Here is a 22170-nt window from a genome sequence, read left to right on the forward strand (position 1 = left end):
ATTTCTTTCGATGCCATTATTGTAGCGAATCTACGTCACTGTATACGCAGATTCAACACGACGTATGAATCATGTTAACGATTCGATTTGCGATAACGAGTGTCAATAAATTTGCCAGTGAGACATTTAATCGGTATTCGAAATTGAAACATTGTTTTGTTCTTAGAATATCCGCCTCTGTTAGCAAATAACATGTAATTTGTAGTACAATACTTGATAAAATGTGGAAACTAACATTACAGATGCTATCAAATATTTAACGCAAAGAATGCAAAATCATTATTCATTGTCCACACGAGCATACAAAAATATGAATCTATCGAGTCGCGAATTTTCAAACTTTTTCATTAAACAATTCGAATCAATTTTTGAACCACACATTGTACGACTTTTGAAAAATTTAAAATGACTACTTTTTATTCCAAGTGAAGGGAAATTATTTTCTTTTCCTTTTCTGATTTATTGTTCATTCCTTACTGTTTGGGTAACTTTTTTCTGTTTTAGACTTTCTAACCAACTTTCAAAACACGTTCCTGAACTCTGTCAATAGCGGCAAAAAAACACACCAAGTTAGTTAAACACGTTTCGCCGAATCGGTATAAACCATAACGTATATCTGTAACTCCTATTGTGACCAAAGTTGGATATGTCAGGAATGTGTCTAAAACAATCTTACAGCAATAACATTATTGCAATAATACAGGTATTATTGTTCCACCTGCTCGCGTGTAATTCAATGCGATACAACTTTCCGAAGCAAATCGAGCAAAGACCTTTCATAAAGGCCTTACTTGTTATTGTTTTACAGCGAAAAATACCGACTATTTTCGTCATCAATATTCTCGAGCAAAATCACAAGTTCAGCGATTTATTTCGCGCTCACGCGTTGCTTAGCTCATTCTTTTATTTCGGTGCGAACGTTTGCGGTTGCTGTTGGAAAAAACTGCGCTGCAATTATTCGGCTCGAGTTGCGAGAAAACGCTACGCCCAGAACTATTTCATTTACAATTAATCATCATTTTTTATACGTTATAGTTCACAGCAGAGTTTAAAAATAGACACAACGCTTGTAATTGCTGATACAAAACTGCAATGTGGCCAAATTTCTTCCCATATTTCTACGGGACTTACACTAACCTTGCCAAACAGTCTGTTGGTTATTCGTCATCATTTTTCGAACAGAACAAATATTTGCACCGAAAAAATCCCTTCTCCCGGTGTAAGAAAAGCGAAGGTTAACTTCGAAACTCAAAATGGCGGACAAACATCCCAAAAGTCACTTGGTATCGCCATATTGGATCCGACATTTTAAATTTCGAAATTTCGTGACTAGATTCGTAATCAGCGATCCAAGAAACCTGAAATTTTTTGAATTATTTGGAGCCAATTTGGGGGGTAAGACGGTCAAAATTCAAAAATAACCATTTTAAGCACCACACTGACGTACATATAGATATAACCTATAAATCTGAAAGTTCTTGTCTCGCATTTCATACCGCAAGAATTAACGTCGATGAGACGCCAACAGAATCCCATCCATACGGCAGATCGTTATTATATTTACGTATACTTGGGATTAAGTCTCTGCTTGTGTCCGCATACTCGTTAGGGGCCATACTTAAATTACGTAACAAACGTAAGGGAGGGGGGGGGTCAGACTCGATTGTTACACTTTGTTACGATACGGGGGAGGGGGTCTTTTGATGCTTGTACGTAATTTTTTGAATTGAATGTAAAATTTTTTGATAATTAATAAAAAAATTCAAACTGAATTCCCGCGCCAGATTCTGTTATAGCCAAACCTTTAAAATTTTGAAACTAGCGCGCTGCGGTAGCTCTTGGCATTAGATCACTCAACTTACAGTAATTAAAACACTTAATAATTAATTAATAATTAATAAATAAAAGAATAATGAAAAATACAAATGATTTTAATAAAATTTTATTCTATTTCGTTATTTGATTCCGAAAAATTACGTACAATTTGGGACGGGGGGGGGGGGGGTTGACATTTTGTTATGATCTGATACACAGGGGGGGTAGGGGTTGAAAAGTTCTTCAAATTCCGTTACGTAATTTAAGTACGGCCCCTTACGCTCATTGGCTATGGCTTCCAGCTGGCGCAATCTTAACATGACCTAACCCTTCCACCGCGGAGAAGTCAAGGAACTTTTCGAACACGTTCAACCTAGATTTTGCATGCACGGCATAGCTAATGAATACTTGCATGCCGACATGATTGCTAAGACGGACAATAATTGCAGTCCGGTCACAAACGAGGTTTGAATAGAGGCGAAAGTTGGTCGATTCTTGATTTTCGTGTGGAGGAAAAAAATCTGCACGTCCGCCGAAGCTTCCTAACGGAACGAGTTAGGTATCAGTTGACTCGAATTTGGTGGACAAGGAAAATAGATCGGTGAATTTCTTACACTGAAGAGTGAAAACAAAAAAAATAAAACAAATAATACTATTATTTACAGTTTTAGTCGCAGTTATAGAGAAAACAATTCACGGTTTTTCAGGAACAACATTGTTGAAGAAAAATTTTTCATCAGAATTCACTATAATCGCCAGATAGTTCGCGTCTATTTTTCACCGTCGGAGGCTATGAATAATTGTAACTATAGCAGTTGGATCAACTTTAATAATCCACGACGAGCGAGTTTTATTTTCGGCAAAAAAGGCTCTAAACTTTGGTAGCTGTTTTAGCTTCTTGGTAATTCAACTGCGCAGAAGATCGACCGATATTGCAACGCCCGGGCGACTCCGACGTTTTGACAATCTGACAGGAGGGCGACAGAAGCTTGGCAAGAACTATAGGAGAGCTTTTCTTTGCTTTTCTTTTCAGTCGGTGTATTCTGTGTACCTACTCGCGTGTTTTAGCACTTACACGACACGCCAGCATAAACACGACATCATTCACACGGCTTGAGCACCCTGTTCGAAAACGATGCTTTGCCAAATTGCTCGAACCCTAAAAGCCGGAGAATCACGCCTTCGTAGTTGAAAACTTCCGCGAGTTACGCTCCGGATCAAATAAATAGACCGGTTTTATTCTCGAATACTGTATCGGCGTTTCTTCTTTATTGGCGCAACGATAAATGTCCTGAGAATATAATCCGGCACCTAATCCAGATAAATCAAAAGTGTGTTTTTGCATTCTATCGTGAGAAAGGGGACGATGGATGGCTTGGATGTAACAATGATCAATCATTAGAACAAAGCGAGGTAGACGTGGAACAGTTTTTATTTTCAACTGAGGAACGTGCGTTTGGAGGTAAAATAATTACTGTTTTGCATCGAATGAGATCTGTTATTACGCTGGAAAAGTTGTTGGAAATTGAAAAATTGTAAGAAGAATGTAAATCGTGTTTGGACGTATGTTCTATCCGTTGTTGCAGTTTTTTACATTAATTGCGATACTCTAAAATTTATATTTTTCGATTCAGCTCATCGTTCCAATCATCCTCTGAATTCGACTACCTCAGTTTCAATCTTTTTAACGATATACGTACAAACAGAATTCAGAAATGAGACTCGAAATAAGAGAAGATCAAAGTCAGCTAGCGATAAAAGACATTCAGACACAGAGGACAAAGTTTCATTATTAAACTTGAGTGTTTGAGTCGTTCGTTATTCATAATAAACGAACTGCAACACGGTTGGAAGGCAAAATTTTAAGCCAGCCAATAATTGTAAGAAGACCTGACGAATATGTGTTCATGCCTGAATTCAACTTTCAATCGATGATGTTTCATGGAAAACTCAAAGTTTCTCCTATAAATACTCGGTAATTACGACGTAGTAAATTTATCACTGATAAATGAAATTATGAAATTGAAACAAAAAATTGTCCGGAATTATTCTCATTTGTTATTAGAACTCGATATTTACACCGACAGATTGAACGTTCCGTCGAGGTTGATTCGAACGAAAGGTTGAGGTACGCAAAAAAATAACATTAAAGGATGCGTAGCAAAGAATCACGTATCCCAAGATATAGTCAGAAATCGCCGCAAGTGGATATTTACTCGAAACTTTATTTTAACGACCAATCCTAGAGCGTGTGGCCAAAACTCGTGATTCGTATTGCGATGGTTGACTTGAGTCACGACGTACCATCACGCTCATCCGTCATTCCGGACGTTCAGCTAGGTTCCAACTTCGAATCCTATTCTAGTCCACCTAGAATGACCTAATAAACTTTATATTTGGCGTAAGGCGATTCCTTGGATCGCAAAACCGTACCGCGAGTAAATACGCAAACAAATACAGTGTGGCTGAATAGGAAAACGTGCATCGCAGTAATCACCTACGTACTTGGAAGTACGAATTATACACGGATATTCTCAGCAAATGCAGCAGCGTCCAACAAGTCTGCGAAGCACAGTTTATTTCGAACTAGTTTAACAAGGTATTTCCTTCTTTATGCGCAGATAAGAAAAACAAAACCCGCAGAGAATATACTGAAAAACGCTTTTCACGGTAAGAATTTACGAAAGATTTTCTCAACACTTCAAAGAATGCTCGCGTTAATTCAGTTTAGCAAAGTACGTCAATTCATCTATCCACTCTGCCTGATAGAATCAGTGAAAACGATGAGTTGGCGGCAAATAGAACAATAAAGTAACCGAGTCGTAGCCAATTGTTAAGTGACATTGTACGCGTATCGAGCTGTTTATCTTTCCTTCTATCGTAACGAGGTCTTTCATTTTTCGAGCTTCAATTTCATTGTAATAAAATTTCAAATACTAGCAGTCGTTTCGTACAACATTAATACGGTAATCGATTAAAATATGCTGTAAAGATAATAACATTTTCCCTTCCTCTTGCAAAGTCTGATCGCCTGCAATTGAGCGCATTAATTTAATAATCCACGAAGCAAGTTTTTTCTCTGGCAATACCGCGTCTCTCTTTAGAAAGTCGAAGGACAGGGTATACCTGTATACATACGAATAATATGAGAGACAAGGTGTAAAGGGTATACAAGCGTCGCGCAAGCAAGACACTTTCTCGGGACCTATAAAATCCGTTTAATCTTCTGCGCGGCGTACGAAATTAGACGTCGCGTCGTCGGAGTTCAGGTATAATATATAATGGAGATGTGTGAATGTGAGATGACGCGAGTCTGAGGCAAGTTGTGCGAGTAAAATCCTAGTTTTGTTTAATTATAGCGATTACTGAATGAAACCGCCTTACCTTGGACGTCATCTTCCGCATGGATTACGGTACGCCAGTGACGAAAAGGTTCAAGAAGAACTTGCCCGTATTAAGCAAGGCCGGTTTAGTGATTCGTTGATTAAAAAGCATCTTGCGTAAAGTAATCACGCGATACGCAACGAGAAACGAATGTCGAATGTTGTTCGCTGTTTGAATACGATAAATGGAGAACGAAACCGACCGACCGTGTAAAACTCATGATCTAGTCTCTCTAGAATAGCGTTTATTACAAACAGTGAACATAATGAAATAAATGTGACGCAAAATATGTCGAAGCTACAGCTCGACGAGTAACGAATAATCACAGTACATTACACCGAAATCTTATCTTTGGTTCGCAATTTCGCAACACCGTTATTGCGAATTGAATTGGTAGATTGTTCAAGTCCGTAGTTAGGGAAGATATTCCGAGGTATCCGTATGGAATATTCCACGTCAATTGGACTAGGTTCTGACTCTCGACCTCTTGGATTTGGTCCGCGATTTTTTCATTTATTGTTCCAACTATAAAAATCATCCCAATTTTTTTACATTTTTTCAATACACCCCGCTACCCTCGGAGCTCCTTAAATGACGATGTATGAACAGAGATTGCGACATTTGTAAAAATTATGAAGCAATTACATACATTCTGTGGCCAAAACCAAAAATATTCCAACCGGAATCGAAATGTGCAGGTAAAATGGTAATTTTTATTAATTCGTCTGATTAATAATTTCTTTGGGTCATTTCGATCTTTCCTTTTTTTAAGATACAGGGTTCGATATATATTCCCTAATACATCAACAATCTGTAGATTTTGTTTGAAATTTAAAAGAAATTCATAATTCAACGTCATTTCTTTTTTTTAGTGGTTTGATTTTTCAATTTTGAATTTTAATTAAAATTCATGGATTGTTTTTGGATCAGAGAAGATACATCGAACCTCGATAATAGGAAACAAATCAAAATGACTGAGCAAAAATTATTACTTAGTTAAAAAATAAATAAAAAATTACCGTCTTTCCCGTCCACTTCAATTTTGGTTAGAATATTTTTGGTTTTGAACACAGAATTAATGTACTTTTATTCGTAGTTTTAAAAAATGTTGCAATCATCGTGAAAACATCATTATTTAAGGCGCTCTGGGGACGTCAAGGTGTGTTGGAAAAATCTGACAAAAATTTTTATAGTTGAGTTAGAGTCAGACCCTAGTCCAACTGACTTAGAATGCCCTGAATTAGAACTTAGAATGAAATTCTGTCCCGCGCAGTATTTCAGTAATATAAGCAAGGTAGGTAAGGTAAAACATGATTCAGTTGGCCTCGCTGTTACAGCAGCTGCTCCATTTTTTAATTCAATTTCATTTCGTTCGGCTTAATCTTTTGACGTTTATTATTACTCTCATTTTCGACTTTAGGCCAACCGAGCTTAAGACTATATATATATATATGTATGTATTCCCGAGGTTGGCACAAGAAGATGGATGATTATTCCGTGTACGATACAACGTTACATCATGATTCAGGTTGATAAATGACAGATGCATCAAAATGGACGGTCTCCGTTATTTTTCCGGCTTGGAAGGTCAACTCTGTACTACATAAACGCGTGCCTTCCGCACTGTCTATAATTTATCTCCATGCATCGAGCTTTATTTGCATGATTGAAACAATTATTAGCACGCAGTTATCCTTACAAATACAGATATATATATATATAAACTTATATTCTCGAAATTAATAAGTTAATTTTTTACCTTGCGTAACCCTCAACTGTTTGTTGGACCATTACGTGAATATTGGTACAATTGAGTCTTCGCGTGAAAAAGATTTTCATTTCTCGCACGCGTACGGAAGCAGAAAAACGAAAAACAATCATGTAGTATTTTGTTTGTTAAAAAATATAATCGTGAATATCGTATGCGACTGAATCTCAATAACTTTGTAACATGTTGAATGCGGTGGATACATCTTATCACGAGTTACCTGATATTTTTGTAAATTTCAATTCGCTTTACACGCTGGAATTTTTGTTTGGTTGTAAAAATAATAAATACATCCTAATTACTTCAGTTTTCACTATCTCGGACGTATATGAAAACATTTTACAGAAAGATCGACAACGTCACAGACACAAACCTTGGATGAACTCTGGCCGATTAGTTGAACGATTGTAAATAACTTTGGAATGATGTCGCAGGATTTTATATGACTTATCACATCGCACTTTTCAACAGCTTGAAATAACTTAGCGTCGTAGCTTCTGGCGTCTTCGAAGTGCTTCGTCAAACGACTTTGAATAATTCCTGCAAGAAAGTCGAAAAGGCGTAATCCCGATCACGTTTAAACTTCGCGTAGTTCTCGATTCGTTAACCTCCTGTAAAAAACTAACCTCACGTTCGTCAGTTCCGAACTGTCAACTTTTTCCTCACCTCACCTACACAACGTACATCAGACGATAGGAGTGCCGCTGACACCGACTGACACTACATGGGTTTTAAAGTGGGCGAGAAGCAATTACAATTTGGCGAACAATGGAAGTGCACATCTGGCCGAAGACAAAGACATTTCTGCCAGGTACAGATTAGAGACGGTTCGTAATACCGAAGTGTAAAGGTGCAATATCGACCTATCGTCCAAGACACATTGAAGAGCTTCTTCGTTCGCTTCGAGAGAAATTTTGCCTCATGGATGGAAAGCAACGCGACACCTCAAGATCAGCCAGAGCCAAGGAGTACCTGGTCTGATGATCGACGATGATTCACTAGACAAACTCGTCGCCTTTGTAAAGAATATCGCCGGTTACCACGTGCTCAAGAGACGTGCCCGACTCTGACATAGAGGCCAGCAATTCCATCACGAGCTTGTAAAGCGACCCTGGCCTCGTCAAACTTTGGTTCTATGGTTCTAGACGTTGACCAATGGGCTGGAAATTTGTAATCTGTTCGCGGTGAAGTCGGAGTGTGAATAATAAATAAATTTTGAGAAGCGAGGTTGAAAAGAAAGAAGCAAGAGGGCCTTACGTGCTGCCATTATCGGCGTTCTCGGTGTCGTTACCCGAATCCTCGAACGCGTAGGCGATGCTGGAGCGATTCTCAGGCGTTGTGGGCATCGGTGAAGCACCCACACAAACGCCGACGCTAACGCCTCCCGACTGACGCAGACCTCGTCTTCGTACAGCGAAGTTTCTCTCCCTGGATGGAAACCTCGGCGTTTTCTTTTTCACCTGGGTAACCTCCAGCACCGACACCTGGGTGTTGTCCCAGACCATGGTCCGGCGGCCGGAGTCACAGTTTCCGATAACACGTGCGGGTACGCCGATTATTATCAATCCCTACGACGTGGATTGGAGTGCAACAATGTCACGACACTTGCGTTACAAGCACGAACGCGTATCGAACGATCGAACCGAACACAGTCAAATCACACCAATGATTCACTCTTCAGAAACGCGTTTACGATTCTTCTAGATACCATCACGAATAAAATTAGAAAAGTAACGCATGTAACCAAGTGACAGGTGTACTGAATGATAAAAGACCTCGATTGTCCTCGCATGCTAAAAATGCTGATCGAGCACTACCGTTGTAGTCTTCTTCAAACCGGGCCTCTACGTACCTATGTGTGTGTGTGTGACAGTGACAACTCTACTCGTACAAACCGAAGACCGTGACTAGAAAATACTGGCCTGATAAAAAGACACACGACACACCCGCGACTATATCCGTAAATCGAGTTAGTCTAACCTTGTTAAGAAGAGAGCTTAGATTTCCTCACATGTATACCAGATGTACGTTGCGCTTCGCAATTAAGCGACATGCACTTGGTTCTATCCACGGACTCGAAGCGTCACTACGGACGAACGATCTTACAGTAAAACACGTTGCGGTTCGAGCCTCGTCCGTACACTTGTACCATTCCTCCTTCTCTTCCTTCCTTTTTTTCTTTTTTGCATCAATTGGCAAGTTTTTTTTTTGTTTTCTTTACCGCGTAATTAAACCGCCACGTGACTCGATGCTTTACCGGTGAACTTGTTGCTGCTCCCAGTGCTAAGTCCAACATACAACTGACTATGCCGTCCGACGTCTCCGTTTAATGCTATGTGGTTGTCTCTCGTAACTTTACGGTCATAATATACGCCAATGCGTGTACATACATGTTCGTACATAACTGGAGCTACTTACTATCCGCAGTAAGCGTGACGATCCAGCCTTACCTTGTTTACTCGCCTTATTGTTTTAGGGCGGCCTTTATCCTCGGATTTTCTTTCATAATTTTACCCTGCAACGAACCGGTTGTTTTCCGTTGTAACTACTACGCTGTCTAAATCATTCAACGTATTATAAACACTTTTGGAATTTTAATTATTTACTTTCCGATAAATGCATCACACGCTAAAACCGTATGAATATACATATATAAATATATTCGCGAACCTCCGTTTACAGCTTGTAAACATCGAATGTTTCTGTTATGACGACGAACGTTTCGAATTCTACAATGTTTGCGGGAGATCGTGTCATGCGTCCGTAGAAAATTTTTCACCCCACTAAACGAAGTTCCCTGATAATATACACTTTTCGATTATCCCGACAGCGTTTCACGTTTTATTGCAGGTAATTTGTTATTACTTCATTTTGTATTTATTGCCCACTTGTTCACACTGGAGAGCGAATTTTTTCGCTATAATAATATTATCTGTGTTCACGTAGACTTACATTATTATTACACTTTAACGATACGTCAGCTTCAACGCTTATTCGGACTCTGACTGGTCTGCTGCTACGGCAGCTGATGCGATAGCCGTATCAGAAATGAATAACTTCGTTATCTCAAGACGTGAACCCTCCCCCCCCCCCCCCCCCCTCCTGCCCCCCTATCTACCAACCATTCTCTCAGCAGGCTGCATGGCCTAAAAAAAGTACGGTCGACTTTCAAAAATTTGGTGTTGAAATGGATCGTTTGATCAAATGTTGGACAAAATTTATCCCACAAAACGAATATCTCGTGTCATTATATTCTTCGTCGTTAACAAAACTTTTTGCACGCACGAATAAGAAACTAAAGAGTGAACGGCTAGAGTTTTTATGAATTCCGCCTGAATTGCAGATTTTCGAGAAGTGTTAAATTCTAGACTTGTCGATGTAAAACGTTGTACTCCCAAATAATAATATCCAATACATTGTACAGTTAAAATTTGGTTAAAAATGGGAATGGTTTGATCTTAACACTAAAAAGAGTTGAATCAAACTATCGACTATCGAACTAAAGACGATTTTTTGGTATTTTTATTCCGTTTACGACTTGTTTTTTTTTTTTTTTTTTACGACGAAATAATACAAATTTGTAAAAAACTGTCACGTGATATTGCGAAGAAATTTTACGCCTGGACGAGTTTGAAATCAAGTGTGTTCGAATACTTTGAAATTCAGAACGAAATGATCACAGTCACGAGCAAGAAGATTCAAAAAGTCATAAATCGTTCAGAAAAATTGCGATAATAATCGCAAGAAATTCTTAAATCAATTCACGACTTTTTCCAAGTCATATTGGACAAAAGTCAAAGTTGGAATTATAAAACGGCCGTAAATTAATAAAAATCTTTAGCGAATCACCAGAAGTGTAACGACCCGAGAAATGGTTAAATGCTTTTGCCAGCATTCGCAAATAGACGGATGGGAATCGTGATCAGACTCGCCGGTCAGACGAGACGGGATGTTTCGAGAAACGCGTGTGTAATTAGAATGCAGGGTACTGTTCACGTGCAGGGAAAGTAGCTCGAGCGTTTCGTTCGTGCGGCAAAGACTGACTATATATGTACAATGCGTGTCTTCCGAGAGCGTGTTTCAGATCAGTTTCTAAAAATAAGCCTAGTGCGGAACGTTTCCAAGGTTGCAGTCGAACTATGAGATCCCGCGAGATAACAGCCCTTGCATCCTGCGATTTCTTAACCCTTCGAGTCACAGTGATGAGTATTACCATCTATTTCTATGTATATTTTTTTGTACCTTCGAAGAACTTTTCAGCATATTTCTTCGCGATTTTTCCTATTTATGATAATATATTAATAGGTTTTCAATACTCGAGAGAAATTATTGCGATATAATGTAAATTATTATTGCTAAGAAGGAATGATTGAATGCATAATTTATTTCCGAAAAAGTACGCATGTTTTACATACGTGTAAGTTTTTGGGGTCACTGATTACGAATCTGAAATCAGACTTTAAAAATTCAAGATGACCGATCCAATATGGTGGACGAAATTTTCAAATTCGACTTCGGGGTCATTGGTTGCGAATCTGTAATCAGATTTCGAAAATTTAGTAGAGCGAATCCAATCAGCGACCCCGAAAACTCCGGCATAGAATTTTTTTAACGTATTCAAGTAAATTTGAAATTTTCGTCCGCCATATTGGATCCACCATCTTGAATTTTCAAAATCTGATTTCAGATTCGTAATGAAATGATAATTACTGACTTTTAGGCGGCCGCTTGTTTTTTAGTTCAAAGTTTAGTCCGTAGAGCGCGAGATGAGATTAATAGCAAGTAAAGAGCTAGTTATACACTGAAAAAATGGTTTCGTATGGTTATTTAATTATCGGACATAATTTTTTAATTTTTGGTTTAAAAAATTGTGTTGTTCTTCAATTATTCTTCCGCAATGGTGCAGGAACGTTTTGCACTACCGTTTGATCTACAAGAATACTTTTTTCTTCAAGTTCGGATTGCCATCAAAGTTGCTTTGGTTAAAATTAACATTTTTCAAACATCACACAGATAAAAAAATTAGCAGGAAAATATTAATTTCCGTTTTTCTTCGCAGTAATAACAGGCGTTACACATCACCGTCATACGAAATAACAATTTGTATCGTATGTTTAAATACTAGTAAGATAATCGTAATAATGATTATCCAGTGCGCCTCTTGAGGGTTAAATAGATTTCGGAGTAATTGTTGAAAACGAAAGTAAAAATGTAAAATATACTTAACAGTCGGTATATTTCTTGGCAAGACTTTCTGTAAGCGTTTTTTAAGTTGTGTACATCGTAATTAATTTCACCAAGTTTTTATCAGCTATTTTGTCGTCTTAGCATGATAATTTAATTACTGTACCAAATTTAGAGGATTCCGCGTGATAAATAAGTTTGTGGAAATGATTAATCAAAGATAATAAACAAATTCGATAATAATATCGAACTCTTGAGCTTGGGCAGCTGTTGTTTCCGATTAAAAGTCGTACACTAACCATGCTCGAACAACGCAACCTCCAGGGATGTCAAGACTATCAACCACAGGGTGTGTTTGTCAGGATAGGCTCACAGTCAGTTCCTCGGAGAGAGTATTTGTTCTCAGCTCAATCAGGCCACCATATGCTTTTGTGTACAATCGTTAAACGACGCTGTCACTCGACGCATTACCGTTTGACAAAAAGCTGCAAAAAGCTAGGGGCCATACTTAAATTACGTAACAAACGTAAGGGAGGGGGGGGGGTCAGACTCGATTGTTACACTTTGTTACGATACGGGGGAGGGGGTCTTTTGATGCTTGTACGTAATTTTTTGAATTGAATGTAAAATTTTTTGATAATTAATAAAAAAATTCAAACTGAATTCCCGCGCCAGATTCTGTTATAGCCAAACCTTTAACATTTTGAAACTAGCGCGCTGCGGTAGCTCTTGGCATTAGATCACTCAACTTACAGTAATTAAAACACTTAATAATTAATTAATAATTAATAAATAAAAGAATAATGAAAAATACAAATGATTTTAATAAAATTTTATGCTATTTCGTTATTTGATTCCGAAAAATTACGTACAATTTGGGACGGGGGGGGGGGGGGGGGGGTTGACATTTTGTTATGATCTGATACACAGGGGGGGTAGGGGTTGAAAAGTTCTTCAAATTCCGTTACGTAATTTAAGTACGGCCCCCTACAGCAAACACGAGACTCGAAGATATTGTTACATTACAATCTTCACGATACCGTTCAATAATACTGCAAAAATTGCAGAAACTTTCGCAAGCGATAAACTGAAAACGCGCAATACGGACAAAAATTATATTTTAAAAACTTAATCTCGCTTAAAATTTAGCATTATAAACAGAGTTTTATCGCGTATATGTGTGTACATATATGTAACATAATTTTATTTTACATAACTTCTTTTTTTTCATTCGTGAAGGTTGCACGCGATGCGAGTGACTTCGTCACGTTTATTAATAGAACCGAGTGAATAAATGCGATAAATTTTAGGCCAATGACAGTTTTGTAACGCGCATGATCCGCCGCCTGTCTGTTTTCCAGTAAGATAACATCCGAAGTATATCGTTAAACCGATATTACTCTGCACAACGAATCGAATTAAACAATCGGCTACGACTCACCTATGAGTGTTAGTGCAATATGTGGATATCTGGGGGCTGCTGGACTCGACATCCATAACCATTCCGGACCGTTTCCAATTCTCCCAGCCACCACCGGAGCCAAACATGATCGCATCAACAGCACGCCACGATTATAAGTGATGATTTAAAAAATAAAAACAAAAAGTAAACAAAGCTACGAACGTCGAACGTTAAATCACACCTTCAATTATTATTATCATAAATTCGGTATCATTTCAGCCATGAATCTACGTCATGTACACAATCTTACACTGCGTGAATATCGCTACGTACGTCACTGTAATCTCGATCTTGTATTATCCAATCTCGACGAAGATTAGTGTATTTGGAAGGATAAGAACAAGAAATAAATAACATAAATAAATAAATTAAAATAAAGAAGAAAACAACCAACGAGGGGACCGTCGGGTCTACGAAAATGGGGATTATTCTTTCAGGAACAACGCGGTGAATCCACCCCATGCGATACGCCTTTTTCAACTGAATGGTAAACACGCGACGAGGCAGTCAAGAGCGCGTAGCACCTTCGCCGAAGAAGAGGAATTTAGATCATAGCCTGGACTCGACGCCGGTTCCGAGGTTAAGGCTACATTAACCCCGTGTGCTTGTATGCCGATACCGTGGGGTTTCACTTCAACATTGCAGCGGCGTCGAACCTCTTTTATGAATGCCAACGTTACGTCGGGAATATGTCAATTAACGCGACCGGGTCTCTGCTATAGTCTCTGCTTCAATTGCCACGGCACGTGACCTCTGACCTCGTGAAAAAAGCCTGAATCACTGCCGCAAAAAGATGGGATTTGTAAGGTGAGTGTACCAGTTATTGACCCTGTCCGAATTATTGACCTTTTTTTGGTCGTATCCGTTTGATACTTGGCTATAAAATTGCAAAAAAATTAATTTGAAGTTTCCAACCGTCCAGCAACTCGTTTCAGTCATGGAAAAATTTACATTTTGCCCCGTAGATTTATAATTTTGTAACATATAATTTGGTCTAAACGTGTCGTTAACTTGTACTTTTTCGAGACTAATAATTACAGCAGCGTGGTCTCGAATTCTTTGTAAGCATACGCGCGTTTTTTAATACACAATTTTTTTAATTTTTCCAAAATTATCGCACCGGGTTTGCAAGCGTCGCGACGAAGGATGAACTCGCGGAAAGGACTAAATAAAGGACCATCGAAGATGTTCGACGTACCGAACGCGTGCGCGTTGACGTTACTCGTCGACGGAATTTTCACGCCTACTAACAATAAATACGGTTCTTCACAGCGGCGAGACGCCTATGCGTGCTCACTTCCTCCGAATCGCGATTATTTATTTCTCGCGATTAATCAACCCGAGAATAGAGCGGGATCCGAGTGTTTGTGGTCGTATTTACAAGAGTGAGGGCCTTGCTGGAAGCGTAATTAACAAGGCTGTGCATGTAATATCTGACGGGGAGGACGATACCCTTTGTAGATTGGCGGCGGAACGACTGCATGCCGCACGCAATTGTATTGCAAATTTTGTACAGGCAGAAAACGGGACAGTATGGGTTGATTTTTTACAATATTGAAATTACAATGCTACGAAACACGAACCATTAATTTGTCATTTTTCAACGATTTTGGAAAAGTTTAATCTCAGTAATATGAGTGCATTTTTCTTTACTCGAGGATTACTGAATTACAGTCAATCGTGCAAAGTAACGGATTGTTTTCGTGAAAATGCATCGTTACATCGACATTACAAACTTCAACCTCGTGATATTTTACGCACTTCGTGCTGGCATAAATCGATCGTAGATCGAAGTTAAGACGTCATTTTCAGTACTCAACAAATAAGGATGGATCGGACGTCGACTAATTTTCGCTTTTTGATGGAAAACCTCGGCAATTCAGTTAATTTTTAAGAAAGTTACCGATTACAATTAATGAAGCCTAAAGTACAAACGTTTAATGTCCTATTCAGTCTTGACCGATCGAGACAATTACGTTAATAAAGAATTCTTCGATTACAAGATTTGCACCGTGTGGTGCAAAATTCGTGTCAATTGGGCCTTGAAATTTTCATCGATCATTTACATTCATTTATTTTTAATCTCAAAAAGTAGAAAATAGTAGGTACGCATACACGTAGATGAAAATGCATGAGTGCCTGAACAAAAACGGAAGAAAATTTAGTCGAAACATGCTTGATTGAAGCGTGTCTAATTGTATTTGGGTTTAATTTGTCGACATTGAAATACCGAAACTACGGTACCAAAATCGCCGTGCTAATATAACTTGACAGACACATCGCAGGTCGGACGTCGAATCGTCGGTCATGCGAGGAGGTAAAGTAAAATTTATTGAACTTTTATGTGGTAACCGGATAAGCTTTGGAGGGGTTGGCTGTTTTGTTTATTGGACGACCACGCCTCGATATTAACCGCAGAGTGCATTATACCGTGGTCGGTAGCTCGAGGCGTAAAGTGATTGGTTTTCAAGGTTAACCGTATATTACACGTCCGGAATCGCGAAACTTCCAAGCGTTTCTTCCACTCGAGCAATTCCCGCACGCTGCGTGATATCCAGCTGACTCGTTTCGCGATTTCACGCTATTTTATCGAAAAGCAATTAGTAGAGGCTGTTCCTGCCGAAACCCAAGACCGAAACGAAGCGCGGATTCCCCTGAAAAGATATAGAGAGAGAGAGAGAGAGAGAGAGAAAAAACTGACACCTCGGAGAGCAGCACCTCGAGCAGCTTCTCCGACAGTCGGATATTCCCAAGGGCGTCTAAGTTCTCCGTTCAAGCTCTTTGCACAGTGGCTCCCGAGGGTCCTGGTTCCATAACTCAGATGAAAATGTCACCGGTTACCCTTTCGCCAACTGCGTCGTAGTTTACTACCCTCTTAATTGACCCGTAAGGAACCCCCGACAGAAATTATAAGACACATTTTCGTCTAGGTTCTAGACAGTCCATTTTCCTCCGAAAATGGATTAAACTTCTCGCGTAGGTTAGGTATGGCCCAGGATTCTCGGAGGTGAGGAAAATTGAAACGATTCGAACCTGCAGGACGAATGAATGTCGAGAGGAGGGCTGTACGATCGAAGACTGTAAATATCCTATCTTAAAGGGTCGCGTCCACTCCAATCTCGAACGAATGCGAGATTGCAACTGTGGGTGAGTTTTGCGTGGGCTGATTTTCGATTGCAATTTTCAGAAAAATTGCCAGAAAACATGTTTTTGTTTGCCAGATTATTTCATGCAATAAATATCAATTTTAATGATTATCTCCTGCAGTAAATGTAACTGATTGCGATTTCGTATCACTTTTTTCACCAAAAGGTCTCAGACTTGGAAACTAATTTTACAATTCTGTATAAAAATTTTCATTTCATAATTGATTCGTCCGGTGATTTTTGGACATCCGTTTGATGATAACAGCAAAATCTATACGTCAAATTTGACAAATAGCTTACATTGCTTGTTCGATGAATCGTGTTGTTGAATTTTTACTTGTAACGGAATTTCAATATCTTTGGAGAAATGCTATACGCAAATAAATTTTGGATGCTTGATTCTCGTTCGATAGAATTAATTGGGAAACCAGCAAGATTGTGATCAGCTTGTGTTGCAACATTTGAATCAATTGATCCCTTACCGGCATTGCTGATAATTAACATTCATCGAGCAGAAAATAAGGACAAAAATCGATACGACTTATCTTCGGCCGATGTAACTTCGAATATCGATCGTAAAGTACCAGAATTACCAAGTATGGTCAAAACAGCGGCAACGCTTTAAGAAAATACGAACACTGTAAATGGTGAAAGTATGCAATTTAAAACTATTTTTAATGCGAGTTAAAAACAAACAAATTCTTGGGTAAAAAGTAAGACAGAATAAAAAAAAAAAAAAGCTTTCGAAAGCTTGAAAATCAATGCAATTGGACAAAAAATAGTACAACGAATAAACGCGTTGTACGGTTATACGAGGAAATGTCCATTATGTTCGATAAACCCAAACTAAATCGTTGTAAAAATAATTAATCTACTTTCGAGAGAAACAATAGTAATAACAAAAGCGTAGGCAGTTGAAAATTGTCATACAAATTAAATTCTAAGGATGAAAATTTAGGCTATGACTAATTAGAAAAAGCCCGCGCCGTTTCTTGTGAAATGCACAACAATATGGGTCCTTTTTTTGACATCAAAATGACGTCGACGTCTGTGAAATGTTTTTAGCGTCACACTTAACCGAACCGTCTTTCGACCAGACTGCAAACAATGTAACACATCGTGCATATCGTATGTTCGTTAGATTTTTACCTTGAGAAAAATTTGTCCAACTGCATATCCCGCGGATGAAAAGAAGAACTAATTCTCCTATTCTCCGATAGACCCTCCACCTTTTTCCTGACCGTAGTCATCCCCGATATTATCCTACACACCTTGGATTGTCGTTTGGCGCAGAAATGTCCGAGAGAAGAAATGAAAATGAGCGTACTTGGACTCGATTAAAAAGTTGACCGGGCAGGCACGTTGGGTGTATAAGGTTACCGATTCCCGAGACCAAGCATCGTCACGTTTCAAAAAACACGTAAGAAAAACATCGAGATGAAATATCCGCACACGCGTGAGCACCGAAGCTCAGTCTGAAGACCGCGAAGGCGACAACTCGTGCGAGACTGGAGCAACGGACCGACGGCGTTATAGTCAAAAATAACGAACCACTCAAAGATGTACTTAAAATCCGATAACAAAGAGGCAAGGCTTGCCGCAGCGAGCATGGAATCACGGCCACGAGTCTATCTTAGAACGAACGCAGAATGCACCTGAAGCTAATTGAATCGCGCGTGTCTTTGAACGACGGAAGCTCAAGTACAGGACGCGATAACTTCAATTTGATGCCTTTCGAGAGTTTGCGTATCTTGAAGACGGCAAATTGGCCGGATTACGAGTGACTGGCGTTACTCAGATGCGTATCTGAAATGAGAACGAAGTTAGCAACGTTACTGTAACGATACATGTTTGGGAAAAACTGCTGATTCGCATCTTTGTAACTTTTCCGAAATTTAGTAAACCGCTATAAACAAAATATACACTGATTCTGAGAAGCTAACTTCTTGAAAGTGATCCTAAAATTAGCCAACAATCAATGTTTCTCCCGATTTGTCATTACGTTAACGTTACCAAAAATGTTTCTTGGAAATTTACTAAAATTGTAATGGAAGTTTTATTCTCTTATGTGTAGTAAATTTGCGAACATTTATAACAGTGAGCTACGTACTGAGAGAAATTTTTAGTTCCGGTTACCGCTCGGTCCTCAACTATTTTCATTTTTTACTACAATCCAAAAATATAGTTCTAGATAGAAAATGAAAATTAGTTTTCTAGCTGTTACCGGAAATTCTAGTATCCGTTACTATTCTTTCTCATTACGATCACTGTTACCATATTTTCTTGTAACTGTTGCGAAAATTTAATGCCTGCGCAACGATAAATTGACGTTAAAGCCTTATTTAACTAAAAAAGTATAGTAAACCTCACAAACTGATTTTGCGTTGCAATTACCAAAAAAGGATCAACGATATCGCAAAATGTTTACGCGTACCTCGTTTTTCGTAATTCCAACAATATTCAAACAGTTGTTTTAACGATACCCGTTTGACTGAATTTTTCCAGTTACCGTAACAAATGAAACGTTTCTCAATGCAGCCTCGTTGTCTCACGTGATTTTGCGGTCCGAACGAATTTGACATCTTGTTATATTCCGTGCTTCTTAGATACCTCAATTTGTCAACGGTATACTAAACGCAGCCTGCATAGATTCCTCGGTTTTGTTTTCAGACAAAATAGATTAGCGTTACAATTCCTCACCGAGTTGACAGCTGCTCCAGATTTCTAACTCGACACTAGCCAAGTTATACGTATAGGTACAATATTTATACGTAGGTAGACAATATTATAACCGCTAAAACTATTCCGTGAAAGCATATATTCGATAAAGTGTCTTTCTTCGGAAACTGGCGAACCGAAGTCGACGACTTCACTTTTGGTTTCACATTCCATAAGTCACGATGGGGCTTCGATACTTGGGGTAATAATTTTATCAAGAGAATCCGAGTTTAGTGAGAACGTGCTTACGAATACAGTATTTGTTTATCTATCAACCAAATGAAAATGAATAAAAAAATAATAAAAAAAAAAGAAAATACCAATAACAAAATCAATCTGGCTTCCTCGTCGGTTTCTCTAGGAAGTGTTTCTGTTTTTTTTTCTTTTACGACTTACACACGCGCTTGCTGATGTTTCAGTATTGAGGCACCAAACAGGTGGTTGGATGTAATAACCGGAGGAGTAATAAATTCGAGTTAAGGGGGCACGATTCATCTTGAGAGCGCGAAATCGAAACGATTTACTATAACTTTCTACAACGAAAATAATCGACATTTAAGAATGTGCTTTTGACTCTTTCCTCTGAGCTTTACTGACATGTGACATTTTTTTTTTCAGAGGATAGGAAAGCGTTCCAATTTCAAACCACCGAAACGGACGTGTTCACCTTAATTAACTGGGTAAGGTTTCTTCTGGAACGTGTATCGAGTTATTTATTAATTAAAAGTTAATTGACGGCGCCGCAACGACCTCGTGTCGTACATTCCAAGCGAATAAATGCCGTCACTGACATTCCTCGTTGTTAAAGAAATCTTTTCGCGGTGTTTATTCTGTACTTTTTTTTTTTATCTCGCACACGATACGAAATCCCGTTTTAAAATTGTTTTACAAAACACCGATTCGTCGTGATCTCGACATGTTTCAACTGTGCATCATTATTAAAATTAAATTATTCAAGTGCAAGCTCTTTTTTTTTTTTGTATTGGATTTGATTTTCATCGTACGAGTGGTATTCCTGCAAACGTTCGGAATGTTGATAGAAAAATTTCTAAGACACGTTTTCACGTTTCGTTGTGCGACATCATTTTTCCCACGACTATCTTCACAGTCTTATCTCCGAATTTTTGCCGAAAGCTCACGATTAGCAAATTACGAGAGCTGAAGTACTGGGTTACGAGTTATAACATACAACAGCGATAAACTGCAAGTTAACGTTATACTTCGTTACGGTAATGCAGTAAAAATTGGCGATCAATGTCCGAACTTGAATAAAGCTGTTTCACTTTCCTAGCAACAACTCAACGCTGTCTGGATTCACGATTGGACTCCGATGTTCTTTCGGACACGTTCGTACAGAGATAGAATTTTTTCGTCCTACACACTGGACTTCGCATTATAAGAGAATTATAACTTTGCCGATAAACTTTACGCATCCCCTTTATGCTCCGTTAGCTTCCCTCTTTCACCGATGATTAAAAAGCACGAATTAGAGATGAGTAAGACCTTGAACAGTAACGATGATCTCATCTGTGAAACGTGGGCGTTTCGTGTCTGCTTAGTACTTACCTACCACCAGGAATTAAATTTTGACCGTTGGTTGACTTTCGTCGAAGTTCATGAATATTTTATCGATTCTTTATCTCGTCGACGTTTCAGAAGCATTTCAATATGAAAATTCCTCTCGTTTGTAATTCCGTTTCGACTCATCGTCAGCGCACCAGCATTGAAAAACAAGAATTGAATAGACGGTACGTATTATATAACTGAACATAAAAATACAAGATACACATTCCCTCCTCCTCAATCATGCGTCACGCGTCGATGTTAAGAAAATTTAGATACCCGGGTGCGCGTAGCACATTGTGTTGGTAAGAATCTACCTACTTCTCTCCTTTTTATCGCAGTGTCAGTCATAAACTATTGTTTACAGTGTCTAAAAACACTGGCTCGAAAATAGAATCTTGAGAATGAGAACTCCAGGAGTCAACACCGACCAGTTATTTTCAAAAATATGCAAGTAAAAGAATTTCCTATTCCCACAGGTACGCTTTCAGACTGGCTTACGGTTACGGTCTGGTCTCGGACCCATGAAGCAATCGAGTCTACCTCCTCCACAATAAAAGAACAGCGTCCAGATCGCAGGATAAGCTTGAAAAGTGGTCCGGCTTGATGAATCGCACCGATATTTTACACCGCCAATGAATATTGAACTTGCTCTACAGTTTACGCAAAATTAACATTTATCTTATCGCATACACACCGCTACTTCACCCGTTTCAACAATGTTTTATGTTTATACGTTTTAATTTTTCTCTCCTAGTTTGATTCGTCGTAAGCGTTTAGGAGGATGATCTTTAACCACCGCACGATTCTAAATCACTTATAAAATTGGACATTCCTATTGCTGCACACATTTTAAACCACACGTAACGTTTAACTCGGTACCTACTTTAAAAAAAAAAAAAACGAAGGATTACTGTAAGTTGTCACAGCAAGATGCGCAACTCTCTACAGCTGCAGTCACGGTATAAAATAAATAAATACCGAGCTGTTGACTAAAGTGTTCCCGAGAAAAAAAAAAATGATAAACAAACATACAAAGTACTCTACGCATGTAGAGTCCAATTTAAAGTCATGACGTTATTTTAATCCTAGGTACGTCATACGTCGGAAAAAAAATTTACGAAGCATTC

At 38.7% G+C, this 22170-nt stretch overlaps 1 protein-coding gene across 8 annotated transcripts in view; it reads right to left on the minus strand.

The window, feature by feature from the left end:
- Nucleotides 1-22170, minus strand: part of LOC124307472 (four and a half LIM domains protein 2) — a 141493-nt gene that overhangs the window by 64170 nt on the left and 55153 nt on the right. Inside the window, exons 1-2 of one of the 8 annotated variants that reach the window (XM_046769204.1) lie at nt 14812-14831; nt 13593-13672 (exon numbers count right to left, since the gene is read on the minus strand). The exons of 4 other annotated variants lie outside the window; for them this stretch is intronic. In XM_046769204.1, the coding sequence (XP_046625160.1) occupies nt 13593-13654 (62 nt within the window). In that variant the 5' untranslated portion in view covers nt 13655-13672; nt 14812-14831. Of the gene's footprint in view, nt 1-8224; nt 9060-13592; nt 13715-14811; nt 14832-17908; nt 17950-22170 lie in introns of those variants that run through there. 3 more of the 8 variants (XM_046769196.1, XM_046769187.1, XM_046769167.1) reach the window with 3 other exon arrangements.

Source organism: Neodiprion virginianus, chromosome 1 (assembly GCF_021901495.1).
Source record: "Neodiprion virginianus isolate iyNeoVirg1 chromosome 1, iyNeoVirg1.1, whole genome shotgun sequence".
Lineage (NCBI taxonomy): Eukaryota > Metazoa > Arthropoda > Insecta > Hymenoptera > Diprionidae > Neodiprion > Neodiprion virginianus.